This window comes from Bos indicus x Bos taurus, chromosome 3, assembly GCF_003369695.1.
Source record: "Bos indicus x Bos taurus breed Angus x Brahman F1 hybrid chromosome 3, Bos_hybrid_MaternalHap_v2.0, whole genome shotgun sequence".
Classification (NCBI taxonomy): Eukaryota; Metazoa; Chordata; class Mammalia; order Artiodactyla; family Bovidae; genus Bos; species Bos indicus x Bos taurus.
The window spans coordinates 28,867,791-28,886,459 of record NC_040078.1 but is presented as its reverse complement, the minus strand read 5'-3'; the positions used below and the strand labels follow the sequence as shown (position 1 = coordinate 28,886,459).

At 37.4% G+C, this 18,669-nt stretch overlaps 1 protein-coding gene across 3 annotated transcripts in view; it reads right to left on the bottom strand.

Moving 5' to 3' along the window:
- The window catches only part of DENND2C (DENN domain containing 2C), a 93,222-nt gene that overhangs the window by 10,479 nt on the left and 64,074 nt on the right, over positions 1-18,669 (bottom strand). For all 3 annotated transcript variants that reach the window (XM_027535994.1, XM_027535997.1, XM_027535996.1), the window contains exons 7-15: positions 16,270-16,314; positions 14,230-14,417; positions 11,078-11,187; positions 9,409-9,478; positions 8,809-8,886; positions 8,056-8,196; positions 7,441-7,589; positions 6,796-6,973; positions 726-767 (exon numbers count right to left, since the gene is read on the bottom strand). In XM_027535994.1, coding sequence (XP_027391795.1) covers positions 726-767; positions 6,796-6,973; positions 7,441-7,589; positions 8,056-8,196; positions 8,809-8,886; positions 9,409-9,478; positions 11,078-11,187; positions 14,230-14,417; positions 16,270-16,314 — 1,001 coding nt within the window. The remainder of the gene's footprint in view (positions 1-725; positions 768-6,795; positions 6,974-7,440; positions 7,590-8,055; positions 8,197-8,808; positions 8,887-9,408; positions 9,479-11,077; positions 11,188-14,229; positions 14,418-16,269; positions 16,315-18,669) is intronic.

Sequence of the window (18,669 nt, the reverse complement as noted above, 5' to 3'; positions counted from 1 at the left end):
ATATGTCTTATAAGACTCTTTGGAAGTTTCCAAACCAAATAGTTCTCATCTCCAAGTCATATGATATATTACAAAGATCATTCCCAAATAAATGGTGTTTCAAATGTGATGAGCTGATTGATTATGAAACAAGAAACATTCTTTTCACCCTATGTTCAGTGCTCACAAACCTATATACAGGTTACATACAGAGGGTTGCTCTAAGGCTTTTCTAATTCTCCTCTTCACTATCCAGAATAAGTGACTATTTCTTTTCGCCCCTACTGTATCTTGGGCAAATTTCAAATATATATCATTTCTAAAACTTTATGGCTATATCTGCTCCCTCTCCCCCTTTAAACTGTAAGGCCTGAGGGATCAAGCTGAGTGTCTTACTCATCTTTAGTTTCTGACCGACTAGCAGAACATCTAGAAATAACTGGTGTTGAATGCTTGTTAAATTTAATTAAATTAGAGGCCTATACATCAACCCATAAGACTTGAAGGGAGGGTCACCTCTTTTGAGAATGACATTTAATCTGTTTCCTCCTTCCTTAAATTGAGACAGACAGCTATGAACCCAAGACAAATTTTTCAGGTCAATCTCGTATGATTGGCCACAGTGTCAAGTCAAGTGTGTATGTAGGAACTATAGGTCTTGCCTGAGTCACCTTCTCTAAGTACTTTCACATATTTTCTGGCCAATTATCCCCAAACATTATGTAATCATCTCCTTTGTCACCCACCTCCTGTAAAAACTTGTCTGCGCAGAGATCAACTATCAGCACCTATGGAATAAAGGAGCCAGACAAGTTAAACCAGAGACATTCAGAGAGAAATACATTAGGCGTTGTTAGATCAGGAAGAATGCTTTGATTCTTTCATGCAATGGGAATAGTTTTAAACTTAAAGGGTTTTTTGGTTTTGTTTTTAATTGAAATATAACTGACTTAAATATTATAATAGTTTCCAGTATATAAAGTGATTGGATATTGTTATGCATTAAAGTTTTAGCCCATTTAAAAGCTAACTCATCAACATTAGTAAAGAATATTTCAAGTTAAAAAAAATGATGGTGGCACACCTAGAGATTAAAAGAGACTAAAAAAAACCACACCAACCAAATACAGTGTATAGACTTTATCTGGAACCTAATTCAAGCTATGAAAAATTTACGAAATAATTAAGACATCTGAATATTGAATTTTTCTGATATTAAAAACTGTTATTAAATTTTTTAGGTGTGATAATGGTATTGTGATTATGTTAAAATGATCTTAGGCTTAGATATTCATATTGTAATATTTAGAATTATGAAATAACATAAGGATATACTTCAAAATATTATGGGAGAGAGGTAGTACAATTAGTCTAAACTTTATAAGTATTTAAGGAGGGTAATTAATTTTATTCTTTTTTCATTTTTACATATGTTTAAAATTTGCATAGTAACAAAGTAAAAAATAGGTTAATACCAAAATTAGGAATGTTTCTATATGCTAACAATAAAGTATCTGAAAAATAAATTAAGAAAACAACTTCATCTTCAACTATATCAAAAAGAATAAAATACCTAGGAATAAATTTAAATAAGGAGGTAAAAGATATCTATGCTGAAAACTATAAGATACTGGTAAGAGGAACTGAACAATACACAAATAAATGGAAAGATATTCTGTGCTCATGGAGTGGAAGAACCAATATTGTTAAAAAGTTTGTACTACCCAAAGCAATCTACAGTCAGTGCAATCCCCATCAAAATTCCAATGGCAATTTTCACAGAAATAGAACAATTCTAAAATTTCTGTGGAACCACAAAAGACCCCAAATAGCCAAAGCAATCTTACGAAAGAAGAATAAAGGTAGAGGCCATCATACGTTCTCATTTCAAACTATTACAAAGCTATAGCAATCAAAACAGTGTAGTACTAGTATAAAACAGACACATAGCTTAATGGAACAGAATACAGGGTTCAAAAATAAACCTCACAAATAGTCCATTAGCTTATGACAATGGAGCCAAGAATATACAACAGGGAAAGGACAATCTCTTCAACAAATGGTTATAGGAAAATTAGCTGCATGCCAAAAAATAAAATTGGATCCCTATCTTACACCATACACAAAATCAACTCAAAATGAATTAATGACTTAAACAAAGACCTGAAATCATGAAACTCCTAGAAAACATAGCGGGGTAGCATCTTTACATTGGTCTTAGCAATGATTTTTTGGATTTGACACCAAAAGCACAGGTAACAAAGGCAAAAATAAGCAGGTGGGACTACATCAAACTAAAAAGCTTCTGAATAGCAAAGGAAACCATCAGTAAAATAAAAAGAAAACCTACAGAATGGGAGAAAAATACCTGAAATTCATATACTGGTTAAGGGGTTAATATCCAAAACATATAAAGAACTCATACAACTCAACAGGAAAAAAAGAAACCCCAAAGAATCCAATTTAAAAACAGGTAGAGGAAAAAAAAACAAAAAACAGGCAGAGGAATTGAATAGACATTATTCCAAAGAAGGCATGCAGATGACTAATAAACATATGAAAAGATACTCTACATCAAAGAAATGCAGACCAAAAAACAACAATGTGATATTATCACCTGTTAGAACGATTATTAACAAAAGACAAGAGATAACAGATACTGGCAAGAATGTAGAGAAAAGGAAACTATTGTGTACTCTTTATGGAAATGTAAATTGGTTTTGCCACTCTGGAAACAGTAAGGAGGTTCCTCAAAAAATTAAAAATAGAACCAGCACATAATTTAGCAATGCCACTTCTGGGCATGTATCCAAAGGAAACAAAATCACTATTTTGAAGAATAGCTGCACCCCCATGTTCACTGCAGCATTATTTACAACAGCCATAACAATGAAACAACCTAACTGTCCATACAGATGACTAGATAAAGAGGTGTATATATATACATACAATATATACATACAATATATACAATGGAATATTATTCAGCTATAAAAAGAAGGAAATCCGGCCATGGTAACAATGTGGATGCTAAGTGAAATAAGTTAAGCAGAGAAAAACAAATACCATATGATCTCACTTACATGTGGAATCTAAAACAACCGAATTCATAGATACAGAGAACAGATTGGTGGTTGCCAGAGATGGGTTGGGAGATAGATAAAATGGGTATAGGGAATCAAAAGGCACAAATTTCCAGTTATAAGGTAAGTAAGTGCTGGATATGTAATGTACAGCATGTGACTACAGTTAACAATACTATATTGTATATTTGAAACTTGCTAAGAGTCCATCTTAAAAGTTGTCATCACAAGAAAAAACTTTTTCTAACTATGTTAGGTGATGGATATTAACTAAACTTACTGTGGTAATCATTTTGAAATATATGCATGTGTGTGTGTGTATGAAGTCCTTTCAGTCATGTCTGACTATTTGTGACCCTATGGACTGTAGCCTGCCAGGCTCCTCTGTACATGGGATTCTCCAGGCAAGAATACTGGAGCGGGTTGCCATTTCCTCCTCCAAGGCATCATCATGACCCAGGGATCAAACCCATGTCTCTTATGCCTAATGCATTGGTAGGTGGATTCTTTACCACCAGTGTCACCAAGGAAGCCCTCAAATATAGGTATATATCATATCATATCATTCAGTTCAGTTCAGTCGCTCAGTCGTGTCTGACTCTTTGCAACCCCATGAATCGCAGTACGCCAGGCCTCTCTGTCCGTCACCAACTCCCGGAGTTCACTCAGACTCACATCCATCGAGTCAGTGATGCCATCCAGCCGTCTCATCCTCTGTCGTCCCCTTCTCCTCCTGCCCCCAATCCCTCCCAGCATCAGAGTCTTTTCCAATGAGTCAACTCTTTGCATGAGGTGGCCAAAGTATTGGAGTTTCAGCTTTAGCATCATTCCTTCCAAAGAAATCACAGGGCTGATCTCCTTCATGGACTGGTTGGATCTCCTTGCAGTCCAAGGGACTCTCAAGAGTCTTCTCCAACACCACAGTTCAAAAGCATCAATTCTTCAGTTCTCAGCCTTCTTCACAGTCCAACTCTCATATCCATACATGACCACAGGAAAAACCATAGCCTTGACTAGATGGACCTTTGTTGGCAAAGTAATGTCTCTGCTTTTGAATATGCTATCTAGGTTGGACATAACTTTCCTTCCAAGGAGTAAGCGTCTTTTAATTTCATGGCTGCAGTCACCATCTGCAGTGATTTTGGAGCCCCCAAAAATAAACTCTGACACTGTTTTCTACTGTTTCCCCATCTATTTCCCATGAAGTGATGGGACCAGATGCCATGATCTTCGTTTTCTGAACGTTGAGCTTTAAGCCAACTTTTTCACTCTCCTCTTTCACTTTCATCAAGAGGCTTTTGAGTTCCTCTTCACTTTCTGCCATAAGGGTGGTGTCATCTGCATATCTGAGGTTATTGATATTTCTCCCGGCAATCTTGATTCCAGCTTGTGTTTCTTCCACTCCAGCGTTTCTCATGATGCACTCTGCATAGAAGTTAAATAAGCAGGGTGACAATATACAGCCTTGACGTACTCCTTTTCCTGTTTGGAACCAGTCTGTTGTTCCATGTCCAGTTCTAACTGTTGCTTCCTGACCTGCATATAGATTTCTCAAGAGGCAGATCAAGTGGTCTGGTATTCCCATCTCTTTCAGAATTTTCCACAGTTTATTGTGATCCACACAGTCAAAGGCTTTGGCATAGTCAATAAAGCAGAAATAGATGTTTTTCTGGAACTTTCTTGCTTTTTCCATGATCCAGCGGATGTTGGCAATTTGATATCTGGTTCCTCTGCCTTTTCTAAAATCATATCATTATGTTGTACATTTAAACTAACACAATGTTATATGTAAATCATTTCTCAAAAAAATTGGAGGGGGGAGGTTAACCCATCAGTGTAATAAAGAAGAGTTTTTTCAGTAAGTGGTACTCGGATAGTAGGCTATCCATATTTAAAAAAATGAAATGATCCCTACCTCCTTTCTTTCTTTTTTGGTCATATCGCGCAGCTTGTGAGATCTTAGTTCCCCAACCAGGGACTGAACTGACATCCTCAGCAGTGAAAGTGCTGAGTCCTAATCACTAGACTGCCAGGGAATTCTCCCTACCTCCTATTATATACAAAAAAATAAAATAAAAAATCAATCCCCAGGCTTAAGAGCCAAAAATTAAAGGCATTATAATAAAGCTTTCAGGAACTAACAGAGGAGGCTATTTACATGAAGCTAATATTAAGAAAAACTTAAGCAGTTCACACACACACACACAAAAACACTAACCATTAAAAAAAAAAAAAAAGATTGACAGTTCTGGCCACATTAAAATTAAGAGCATTTCCATATTAAAAAAAAATCTTTTTGGAGAATGAAAAGCCAAACCACAAAGGAGTTCATACTCAGAGTATGAAAAGGCCTCTTACAAATCAATGAAAGTAATCAATTCAGCAGAAGGACAGCCTATGGATTTTACAAAAATTGACATTCAAATGGCTAATAAACATATAGAAAGATGCTCACCCTCAACCATAATCAAGGAATACCAATAAAACCAAAATAAAATACAACTATCTGATAAGCTAAATTATATGAACTGATCACAACAAGGGCTGACAAGGATATGGAGCAACAGGAACTCTCATACACTGCTGGAAGAAGTTTAACTTGGCACAAGTACTTTGGAAAAGCTTGACTTTACTTACTAAAGTTGAAGATATGTTTTCTCTATGACCCAGCAATTCCATTTCCAAATATTTGCCCATAAAACTGTATGCACATATGTACCAAGGGTCATGAACAAGAATATTTATAGCAGCATTATTAATAATAACTCCAAACTGGAAACAACTCAAATGTCCATCAACTGTAGAATGGATGAGAAAACTGCAGTACATTCACACAATGGATTACTATACACAATCAGAATGATCAAACTACTGTTAAACTCACAACATGGGTGAATCTTAAAGATATAATGTTGCTTGAAAGAAGCCAGACTAAGAAAAAAAAAGAAAAGAAAAATATTGCTGTATGAATCCATTTATATCAAGCTTAAAACCAGGCAAAACTGAACTATATTGTCTAGGGATACATGCCCAGGATGTTAAGTTATAAAGAAAAACAAGAAAATGAGCATCAAAATTCAAGATAATAGTTACCTTTTGCAAGGAGTGGGGTTAGAGAACAGTGATTAGAGGAAAGCATGAGGGGGACTTCCCTGGCAGTCCAGTGGTCAAGATGCCAAGCTCCAAGTGTAGGGGCAGAGGTTTGATCCCTGGTCAGGAACTAAGATCCCATATGCCACACAATATGGCCAAACAATAAATAAGAATAATTAAAAAAAATTTTTAAAACAAGAAAAAGAAGGCATGATGAGGACTTTGTTTCCAGGGCTGTAATGTCTCTATTCTATTCTAATGTTGGTTACCATTAGCATTCACTTTGTGATAATTAACTGAGCTATACATTTTGTTCTATATGTATGTTATATTTGAAAGAATTTAAAAATTAACCCAGAGTAGTTTTTGTGCATGATTTAAAAAAAAAAAAAAGACCTATTCTTCAGAATAACACAAGAATTAGCCCATGGTTCAATGCTATAAATAAGATATAACTTCAGATTCATGTGTACTATAGTATTTTTCTCATTTTAATAAGCAGATACAAAAATATGATAGCATAACAATAATAAGTACATATTATCATTAATTAATGACATATCCGTCACTGTTAAAAATCACTTGTTTTCATTTGCCAGTGCTGCAATCTTTTTCACAGGTACTAATTCTCCCATATTACCTCTTCAATGGGTAGGTCCTGGAGCTGTGGTAAGGAGCAAGACAGGATTCCAATAAGGAATGGAGTAGGTGAGCACACAATGTCAATCATAGATGCTGGCAGGACTGGGATGTAGGTATGCTGCCAGGTGAATGGATACAGTGTGGCAACCGCTGCATGACCACATTTTGACAGGGTGCTAGCCAGAGGAGAAAGCAAACTGATATCACATAAACAGCAACATATGGTGAGCATGTCAGATATGACATTACAGCATTACAAACCAGTGATCGCAGATGAACAATTCTGTGATTACTCATTAACATTCTATTTAATTTTTAACTTAATTTTCTGAAAATCTTTAATCTCAATCCAGTTGTTTCCCACAATTTATATTGCTAAAACTAGTGTATACTCAGAGAATCAATACCAATTTTTAACAAGTTTCAACAAAACACATTTTAAAGGTAAATTAATTGCAATCCTCAAAAGAGACTGGTATAGCTGAACACAATTAGCTTTTGTATTATCCATGTCTCTACAGCATTAAGTAATTGAGATCCTACCTAAACGTTTTTTTTTTTTTTTTTTAATATGGCCAAATTCTAAAACACCAAGAACAAGTAAAACCCCAGTCTGATGTGACATATCTTACTTATTTCTCACCTTAGGCTGTTGGCGACAAAGATTACCCTCCGCTCCAAAAGGAGAGAGGCACAGACTCGAATGAGATGGCACACGCTCAGGCACTTAAAGAGACACTCAAAATCAACATGTTCCAGCCGTGAGTCCAGTGGTCGGCACAGTTCAATGGACTGAAATGCAAACACTTCAATTAGGGGAGCTGAGGTGGGAAAAGATCCCTAATGACAATACTAATGGACCCTATCACTCTTTTACAGATTAAATTCAAGAGAGAGGGGCTGCTGCAGTTTGTGAAGCAGCCTACACTGATCTCAAGACTTAATACTTTATAGTTTCACGCCATAAATTTCTGGTGAAATCTTTTATCCCACCGGACAACATTTGTCATATTGAAATTGACCTCTTGCAGGTCAACTTATGAGTGGTTCAATCTATGAATGGTAGAGAAACCTCTGGTTCTTGGGGTCTAGGATCAACAATCTCACAGATGAACTGGATGTTTCTCTAGTGCTTCTGTGACTGAAACACACTCTGTGTAATTTATGAAAAGGAGAAAGGTTTCTATCACGTAAGGTCTACTAGCATAAGGACTGCGTGTTGGCAGCTAGCGAGTCTCCTCAAAATTAACTAACTTACCCCATCTCCAGCCCCAGGGAGGTAGCTCTTCACTGTGATGGTGCGTCCAGGAGCTGGGAAAGGAGCTTCCATGACACTTCGCATGAAGGGGTAAACCAAAGCTGGAGACATTTCTCTTCTTTTCTCTACTTCGTCTAGAATCTACATACACAAAACATATCTTTTTTTTTTTTTAATTAAGGACTCAGTTCAAAAACATAAAAGAATCCTATTAAAGGAACTGAAAAACTGAAATCCTATTAAAGGAACTGCACAAACTTGAAAATAATACGATCACCAGATTTTAAGACAGATAAGCTTCTGCCACCTTTAATAAAAGTTCATTAAAGGCCTCCTTTCTCTTGGAGGTATCTTTAAATCTCTAAGAAAAGTTACAAAAATAGATCAATTTAATTTTAGAAAGGAGCCCCTTTTTATATCACCAAGGAAGGGGCAAAGAAAGTAACACAATAATATCCTGCAGTTTGGTGCTTGGGAGAGACATGAGACAAGATAAACTTCAGGCAAAGTTCCGCTTTAAGCAGCAAGGTTTAGCAAACCCAAGTGAGGATTACAGGGCAACATCATGTGGTTTAGAGATCTAAGTTTAAGCCTTCAAACCTGTAGTTCGAATCTACTAAAGGAAAACCCTTTCTAAAGTAGAATGTTAAAAGTCTATGCCACTTAACATTGCCTAGTGAAGCCATCAGAAACAAAGATGTACTCAGGGCTCAGAAAGGACACCATCTTTCATAGCACCCATTCTCCACTCACCTTTGAAAAAAGGTTGAAGCAGCCTAGGCGACTGACCATGCAGTATACCTCAGGGAGTCGCTTTCCTTTGCCTTCTGGCTAAACAACAACAATAACAACAAAGCAAAATTAAGTAGCACAAGTCTTTACTAATTTGGACTATTTATACCTCTTAATACTCCTTAGTATAGAGTAGGAACCAAAGGTCTCATTCTCAGGGAACACTGAAAGATGGAAAAATGCTAAAAAAAAAAAAAAAGATGGTATGATTCATTCCAGCTTAATGAAGGCATCTAAGCAAGAAGAAAGTAACTCAGAGCTCCCTCGACTAGCTCATTGTACTCCATTCCTCAAACATAAGCAGACTGACTTCAGTTACAATGTCAGTGCTTTCATTATCTATTACAGACAAATAAAATAAATCCATACCCTTTCTATTCCAAAACACTCTGTGGCTAACCTCCACCCTGCTCTTACTGTTTAAAGCTAACATAGCTTCTTTGTAATACACAGATCATTGAGTAGCCCCCAGACTCATCTAGAAATTATGCTTCTGAAGTTCCCAGTCTGACTCTATTGTTTCTTGACCAAAGCTGCCTGGAACACAGGTCTGGGACTTACCAAGAGCTTCTTACAGTAACCAAACCACCGGCTCCCATCTTCACCAGTTAAGACAAAGGAGAAGGTTTCACTGAAAAAAATAGTCAATAGTTTGAGATTCAAACAACTACTTATGACATTCCTTGGAACAAGAAATTAAAAATTAGTGTCTAACAGCAGCAATTTTGTGATGTAAGAGGAAGCATCAATATTACATTTATTGCAAGTCATGTTCTTCCTGAGGGAAAATTCTCAAATTCTCAAAGGTCCAGCCCTTGAGAATATCTTACTTTGTACTGGAGTGAGAGAACAGGTATGGGATGAGCTGCTGAAGCCATCACCTCCTTTCACTTTCTTATTTATCTGGTCAGCTATTAATCAAGTCTATTTTCCTTTTGTTGAATGCTCAGTTTAGCCAAACACATAGGTAAGCTAAAAAGGATTTTAATAAGCTATTCTTCCTTTCCAAATTCTTCTACTTAGTTTTGAGAGGTCATATGGAACAGTGATAGGCAAAAGATTATATCCTTAATATATAAAAAATAATAGGAAAATTGATATCTCATTAGAAACATAAGCAAAAGATAAAATGCATAGGTAACTTACAAAATGAAGACCTAGAGAGGCCCAAGAAATAAATTCATTAACAATCAAAAGGAATTCAAATCTGAACAACATTATATACATACATCTATATACGGACAAGAATAAAGATTGGAAGGGAACATCTCAAAACACAATGATTATCTCTGAGTAAACCAGAATGCCAGTGATTTCTAATTTTTGCTTTTTATTTACTTCTCTGTATTTTCCATATATTTTAGAATGAACACACATAACTCTTGGGGAGAGGGAAAAGCCAACCATGGAGCAGCCAGGTCAATATGAAAGAAGCTGCCTATGTGGTCAGCAGTGCAACTGACAGCACAAAGCATCAGGATTGATGGCTCAGAGATGACAGTGGCGATCAGGCTAAACTGGTTGTGAGAGGCAGCAGCTTAGTCTGGAGGCAACGCAGCGTGGAAGGGCACAGCCAGTTAGGCAACAGCTGAGGCTGTCTTCCAGCAGGTCATCAGCATGTGATATGGTTCACATAATCATGCTTTTCAGCCTAAATACATGACCAGTAATTCCAGTTTTGAAAGAAGCAGTCATCTATTTACAAGCAGGATATGAGATGATGATGTCTTATTAATTGAAAATAGTAATTTCCTCTAGATACTGGGAAGAAATTTCTTATAATTCCTTTCCAATATACTTACACCTTCCAAACTCCAGCCTCCTTTTTGTACAAGTTTGACAGGGGAACATACAATCTGGGCTATAGCTGTTTCTAACAATTTGAGGGAGATACAAGATGCAGACACTGCCATGTTTTATTTTTGTTTTTGAGTTCTTAAGTTCAGTATTTTTTTCCTTTTATGTCCACTTGGTGGCATTTCTGATTGTATGTAAAGTGGAACTTCTTTTTCTGCAGAATTGGCAAATTGAAGAGACTCTCAAACTTGTTTTCCCATTAACACTGTGCTTTTCTTTTGGGAGCCCCACATAGGAAATGTCCTAATTCTGTTCCTTCCTTCCCTGCCACAGAGTACACATAGCTTCACTACTGGTTCTATCTGTTTTTCGAACATTCTGATTCTACTTTTGCAGTTTCAACAAAAGAAATCAGATAAAGTAGTCTATTTACCTCTTGAGTTCTGAGGTTGGCACCCAGTCCTTTGAATCAGGAAAACAAAATTTAGGGATAACTTTGAGCCTTTCTTCAGTGTCTCTGGATTGCTTAAAGCCATGATCACCCTGAAAAAAATAACACTGGAAGTGACTAATATTCTATATAAGTGGAGTGCAGAAACAAAAAAACTCAGCCTGCTCTCAGGAAAAGAGGTATCCAATAAGTCGAGGTAGCAACCCACTCCAGTACTCTTGCCTGGAAAATCCCATGGACAGAGGAGCCTGGTGGGCTGCAGTCCATGGGTCGCGAAGAGTCAGATGCAACTGAGAGACTTCACTTTTACTTATCACTTTCATGCACTGGAGAAGGAAATGGCAACCCACTCCAGTGTTCTTGCCTGGAGAACCCCAGGGATGACAGAGTCTGGTGGGCTGCCGTCTATGGGGTCGCACAGAGTTGGACACGACTGAAGCGACCTAGTAGCAGCAGCAGCAGCAATCTCAGAGTACTTTTGTGCAGTTTAATAAAACAGGAGGGCCAAGACTGTTAATCACTGAAATTTTCTAAGGAACAGTTTCTAAGTAAAAAGAATTCTGTTTTTATAGAGAGAGGGTACTTGAGGAGATCCTATAATCTGATATGAGAGAAATTATTGAAAACAGTTTCTTATCTAGAGAAAGAATCTTAATTCAAGTATTCACATACTAGTCAGAATATTTTTATGAATCATGAACTATGAAATAAATGAAAATCTATGTTATAATATAGTGATAGCAAAAACCTAGCCAGCTCAAGATAGTCTGATCAATAATCCAAGATGTTTTGAAAAGTCAGATGACTGTTACTTAGAAAAAACCATATTTTTAGAATCCACCCCATATATAATCATTTCCCTTAGCATATAATCTTTGTTACCTAATTATGGGTTTGTGACTTCCTGTAAAATTCTAGCATGGAAGACCCTTTTGTGCAAGTTTGGTATTGTACTTTAGAGAACAGTCTAAATTTAGTTAAATCAAGACATTTAAAAATTAGTACAAAAATAAGCAGATAAGTCTAATTACCATATTGCCTTCATGTAACTAATGTCAATGACCTACCTTTTAATTTCTAAAACAAAACAGGGTTTTTGATTTTTGTATTCAAAGGCATGCTTCCTCAGGCATGAGGATCTTGGGGATAAATGTAGACATTCACAGGTGCTCAGGGACCCTGGCTCACAATCTGGTGCACAACTGACCCACCAGCTGCGGGGTTTCACCTCGGGCCAGGCGCAGGACTCAAACCCTGTGTCCTGACTAGGGAAGTTGAGCCGGGGTAACTCCCTTACCATGAGCCCGCCACTCCAACCCACAGCAGCTGGGCAAGCCTCAAGGGGCTGTAACCTCCACACAGGCACATGCTCAGTACTTGGACTGGGGGTGATGAAAAGGCTTGCACCTCTAGACCACCCACTGAATAGGAGTAGCAATGCCCAGGGCAGGGCATTAAGACACTGCATTAAGGCATTAAGCAAGACCATGCGTTGCTTAAGACACTGCGGGGTTAATGCTTGCCTGATCCTGACCCTCCCCATGCATGCTGCAGAGGGTGGCAGCAGCCAGTGAGTGAGGCTGGAAAGGCAGAAGCCTGACAGGACCTGGGGAACCAAGAAGTAGGAGTGAGGACACCTAGAGAACCCATTTTGGGGAGGAAGCAGGTGAGACCATGCATGAAGCCAGGCTTTAAGACTCTGGCACACGCCCCACTGTCTCATCAGACCTTACTCCTCGCTTACAAAACACAAATTCAAATATAAATTGAGAGTTGCCTGTGGAGCAGGGCCCTTCTAGGAGACAGAGGCCTTTTGTGACTGCAGTGGTCACATACCCATGAAGTCAGTCCTGCTCCTGCCACTTAGGAATGTGGGCTGAGTGCTGGCGGTCTTTCCAGTTTCTCAGGACAAAGCCGAAATACAGATTTCTATGTGAAATTTGACTTTTAAACAAAAAACTGATGACAAAAACTTTATTATTATTTTATTACTGTATTACAGCAACCCCCCCAAAATATGTCTGTGGGCTTAATAAGCTCAGAGGCCATCACTTTGTAAGCCCTGATGTAATGATCATGTTCTTTATTTTTACAGTCACAAAGTTCAGAGCCACATTTAGGGTCTACTTTGTAAGCTCTGTGAAGGCAGGGACCAAGAATATCTATTTTAGTTGTGTTCTCCACATGTAATCTTGGCAAATAGTAGGTATTTATGAAATACTGATGCAATTAATGAATGAATGTTTTTGTGGAAAAGGTAAAGGAAATAATACTATTAATAATAGTAACCATTTATCACGTGCTTACTATGTGCCAGAAACTGCATTAAGCATGTTATATACATTATCTCATTAAGTCCTCACTAATACGGGATAACATTATATTGTGCTACTATATGCTAGACGCTGTTCTAAGTGCCTTATATTAATTATTATATAATGAGCTCATTTAATCCTCACCACATGGGATGGACACTGTTATGATTACCCCTTCTTCACCAATGAAGAAAACAAGACGCAGACCAGTTTAACTGCTCTAAGTCACGGAGTTAATAAGTGGCAATTGCAGACAGTTGGCTCACAGTCCGTGCTCTGAACTGCTACCTTACTCTGCCACATTTATCATTTCCCTCATTAAAAATGGGGCTTCCCTGGTAGCTTAGAGGGTAAAGAATCTGCCTGCAATGCAGGAGACCTGAGTTCAATCCCTGGGTCGGGAAGATCCCCTGGAGGAGGGCAAGGCAACCCACTTCAGTATTCTTGCCTGGAGAATTCCATGGACAAAGGAGCCTGGTGGGCTACAATCCGTGGGGTCAGAGTCACACATGACTGAGCAACTTTCACTCACTCACTCACTCTCATTAAGGAGGAGAAAATTGAGGCTTTGTAACTTGCTAAAGGTCACTTAGTAAGTAGTAGAGCAAAAAATAAAAACCCAACTTGAATAATGAGTTTTATTCCCCCTTGGTTGCAGCTCACGCCTGACACAAGATATCATCAGATCCATGTCCTACAAGAAGTATAGAGTTAGTAAAAGCTGATGGAGACAACAGTAAACAAGAGGAGAGGGATAAATACACAGAGACACAGGAATGCCATCCATTCCTAGATGCCTCATGGTCTCTGTGCACCTACCTTGCTAGGGAATTGTTGTATGACCTGGGGAATGTAGCTTGCTTCTGATGGCTTCTTCTGTAGAGACACCACCACAAAAAGTTCAAAGAGCTGCTGCTCCTGTAATTCAATCAGATCCCGCTCTAAAGTCTGGTAGTGCGGATTCCTCTTGGAAGACTGCTGCAGTTGTGCTACGCGCTTGTGGCGACCTGCGATGAGATCATGGAGCACTGTCTTCCTTTGTAGCCCTATCTTCCCTCTAGCACCCAGAGGTCACGACCCATGCGGGGCTAACCTGCATTCAGTCATTGTTAATGAATGTTGACTAACGAACGTCTGCACCCAGACGTGCTTGTTAGGGCTATGACACACGTGGAGGACAAGTGCAGATTCTCACAGGCACCTGGGGGCTCTGCAGTGGGACTGATGTTCTGTGTCCCAACTGATACCTAGGCATGTCCCAACACACACTCTGTGTTATCCCATCTTTCATGGCATGACACCAGTAAAAGCACTGGCCAGACCACAGATGCCACTGCTGAGACCATGAAATCACAGGTAGGGGAAAAGATCTGATAAAATAATTGAGTCCTATAGAAGGTAAGTATATAAAGAGACAATTTTTATAAAATTAAAACAAAACTATCCTCACATGAAACAAACTGTTGTTTTCCCTTCTCTCTTTGGCATGTATTATGAATGAAGGACATATACTTATATCAATAAATGGTGCTAAACACAAGAGGAAAAGATACTCATCAGCAGATTGTTTCTCAAAAGAAACCATTTATAGAAGCATACTATTTATACAGTGTGAGCAATCCCACTCAAAAGTGGATAACATTTATCCTTTATTTTCATCACTCTAAATTCTGGATAATTTGGGATAGTCTCCACTAGGGGGGATGCAGTACTTGCAGAAGAAATAATCTAAGCATCCCAGAGATTTGCTTATTTGTCATTCTAAGCCAATGACTGAAAGACTCACCCTCTAATTGTTTTGCTTTTCTTTCGAGATGTGATGCATTCTGCCCCAAAGAAGTTATGATGTGGATCAAAATATTAAGAACACTTAAAAAAGTGCTCTAGGCAAGCCTTCTTACTCCAAAGGGCTTAGCTCATATCAAGAAAATTTTAGGGCCTGATTCTCAGTAGCGACAGCACTAAGTTAGTCATCTTTACACATCCAAGTTGAACTTGATGATGACTTAGGTTTCACCTTAAATTAGGCTACTGAATCAAACACCTGAAGCAACTGAGGCTACTGGTAGGAGCACATGATTATTAATCATAAAGTCAGAGTATCAGACTTAGAACTGCCCTGTTCTTGGCTTTGACAATTCACGTCTCCTACTTTTTCCATGCCTCAGTTAAACAGAAACGAAATAATTTGCTGTGAAAATCCATTAGATGCAGGATACAGAGCCTTTGAGTACTCGAACAAGTACCACCAAAAATGCATGGTGTAGTTTATACTCTAACAGAAAGTAAATGGCACAGTAATTTAGAATATAAATGCCTATGAATAAGAAACAGATCAGTGTTGCCTATCTCAATGTCAGAGGCAGCTAAGACACTTAATGAATTACACTTGAGTGACTATGAAAAAATCAGATATTTTTGTCTCAGAGGATGACTCACATGCTCTGTTTTGGTTGCTGGGAAATGGCTGCATATGTGTCTGAACACGCAGCTCTGCCGCTCCCCTCAGAACATTCCATCTTAAGAACCATATAGGTTTGCCTCACACCACCATGGGAGATTTTTTTAAACTTTTTATTTTGTATTGGGGGATAGCTGATTAATGTTATGATAGTTAACAGCAAAGGGACTCAGCCATATACATGTATCCATTCTCAATTATGGGAGATTTTTAATGCTGTCACAACATCTGACAGTGTATTGTTTAGTTCCCTAAATCTCAACAGGATCTTATAATGAAGAAATCACCGACAAAGTGAAACTTGGTGTAGAAAATATGCTTCATCACAAAGGTAGGTGCGACTCCACCTATAACCAGGATCATCACGCGAAAGGGAGCAGCCCCACTGACTCACTCACTCTTTGGTAGATACTCGGCATCACTTTCGTACCCACCGGGTTCACCTGAAAAGAAAGAATTTCCATTTGTATTGTCCAACAACAGCAGGAGGAACACGAGGAAGAGAATAATGGAAAAGTTCCATAGACCTGGGGATTTAAGAGCAAGGAATAATAAGGAGGCTGAAACTTTCTCCAAACCACTTAGCTGTATCAAGGCTCAGAGAAGAAACTACTCCATTCCACCTTCTTCCCACACCCACTTCCCTCCTTAATTCCCCTCACCCCTAAATCTAGACTTTAACAGCAGTCCAAACTAGCTGCAGGAAGTCTTGGTTAGCGTAGATTGTATTTCTACATTCATAGAATGTAGACATATTTGTCTTTTGATTCCTAAATAAGGTATCACAGGTAGAAGCATCAACCTGGCTAATCAGAAGTCTCAACGTGGAACAAACTATGAGTTTAGATTAACAAGAAAATGTGAAGTTAAGAAAGATTACCAAATGAATTTATGAAGTAACATTCTACCTCTTTTAAGATGCTTCTAAGCCACCTCGAAGGCCAAACTGAACTGAACTTTACTCTGAATTCTTACAGTACTCAGATGGCTTTGAACTGCTCTTATTTTCCACAATTGGATTTTAAGTATTTTGGGGCTAAGGGGCTTTGCTTTCAGAAGGGAATATTCTGTACAATACTAGGTGTATTGTCAATTTATAAAACAACAACAACAAAGCAACCAAAAGATAAAACATTGTAAACAAGTGAATGAAAAATTTCTAAATTAAATCTAAAAAGTTAAAGCAAAATTTTAAAATGTAAAGAAAGGGAAAAAGTTTTAAGTATCAGGAAAAACGAGGACTAGGAGTCGTAAATGAAAAATGTATGTAAGTCTGTATAAAAATGTAAAATTTCTAATCTAACAAAAAATCATTAGTAAATTCAAAAGGCGAATAACCTGAGAAAATATTTGTAGTATACATTGTAGACACCAGGTTGTCTTCTTAATATTCAAATAGCTGTCATAAATGAATATGGAAAAACAGCACAACAAAAGATGAATAAAGGGTAGGAATAGGCAATTTATAGAAAAAGACTGATAAATCTTGATAAACATAACTGTCCAAATTCATAATTAAAGAAATGTAAACTAAGACAATAAGTAAGATGTACTTTTCAACCATGACACTGGTAAAAAATAAAAATCTCTAATAAAACACAGTATTAACTAAGATAATGAGGAAAATATCATTTTCAAAAGTTGTTCATAGAAATGTAAGCTGTTACAATCTATTTATGAGACAATTCGGTTAGCAGTTATAAAAATATTAATTTATGTGTTCTTTAAAGTATGTGTGCTTTGATTAAGTCCACTGCTAAGAACTCATTCTATAGATATATTCTAACCAATACACAAAATTATATATAAGTAAAAAGTGTACATCACAGCATTGTTTGAAGAGAAAAAAACCTATATCTCTTTATAAACCTTAATTATCCACAGATTAAATAAAACGTTAGAAACAGCTAAATACATTCTTTTACATTTATACAAAAAAATGCAGTACAGATATGTGGATCTCTGTGTCTTGATACTGAAAGAGCTCCAAAGTATATTAATTATACTTTTTTTTAAAAAAAAGCAAGACACAGTATAAAGCTATTTGGGGAAAAAAAACATTTGCATGTACATAAAATTTTCTGGGAGTAGTAGCAGGAAGTTCTGGAAACATTGGCTTTCCATTTTATCTTATTCTATATTACTGTAATGTCTTGCTGTGTTCATTTTAGTTTTGTAATAAGGAAGAAGAGAAGATAAAAAAATGCTGTCTCTCCATAAGACACGCGTGAAAAGTACACAAGAAATGTTACAGAAAAGGTAGCTATCTAAATATTGTGTACTATCTAGGTTTTATAACTTCAAACTAACTACAATGGCACAAAGTATACTGGGGCTCTATCCTACTGATCAATAAGTAAGAATAAACACTGTGAGCTATTGAACCCTATCTATATCCTTGGCACCAGGCACCTCTTGGGAGCCTGTGAGGTGTCTGGGAAAAAAAGAAAAGAAAGGAAGGAGAAAATGGGAAGGGAGGAAAGGTAATTTATCTGGCAAAGACCTTACAAAAGATCATTTATATGGCTTTAACATATCCACCTCTGGGTTTTGATGACCTGCATTCCAAGACATGGAATGAAGGTTAAGGGGTTTATAAGCTAATATTGAAAATCCGTAAGGATCAAAAAGTACTATGTTGTCCCTTTTTGATAAGTGACTTCAACACACAAAACTGTACTTTTGAAGAAGGGCAGTAAATCATTTTGTGATACTTGAGAACTGAGAGTTAGGAAATGTTTAGGTTGGAATAGATTCACTAAAACCTAGCATGTATTGGCAGAGTAGGTAAATAAAAT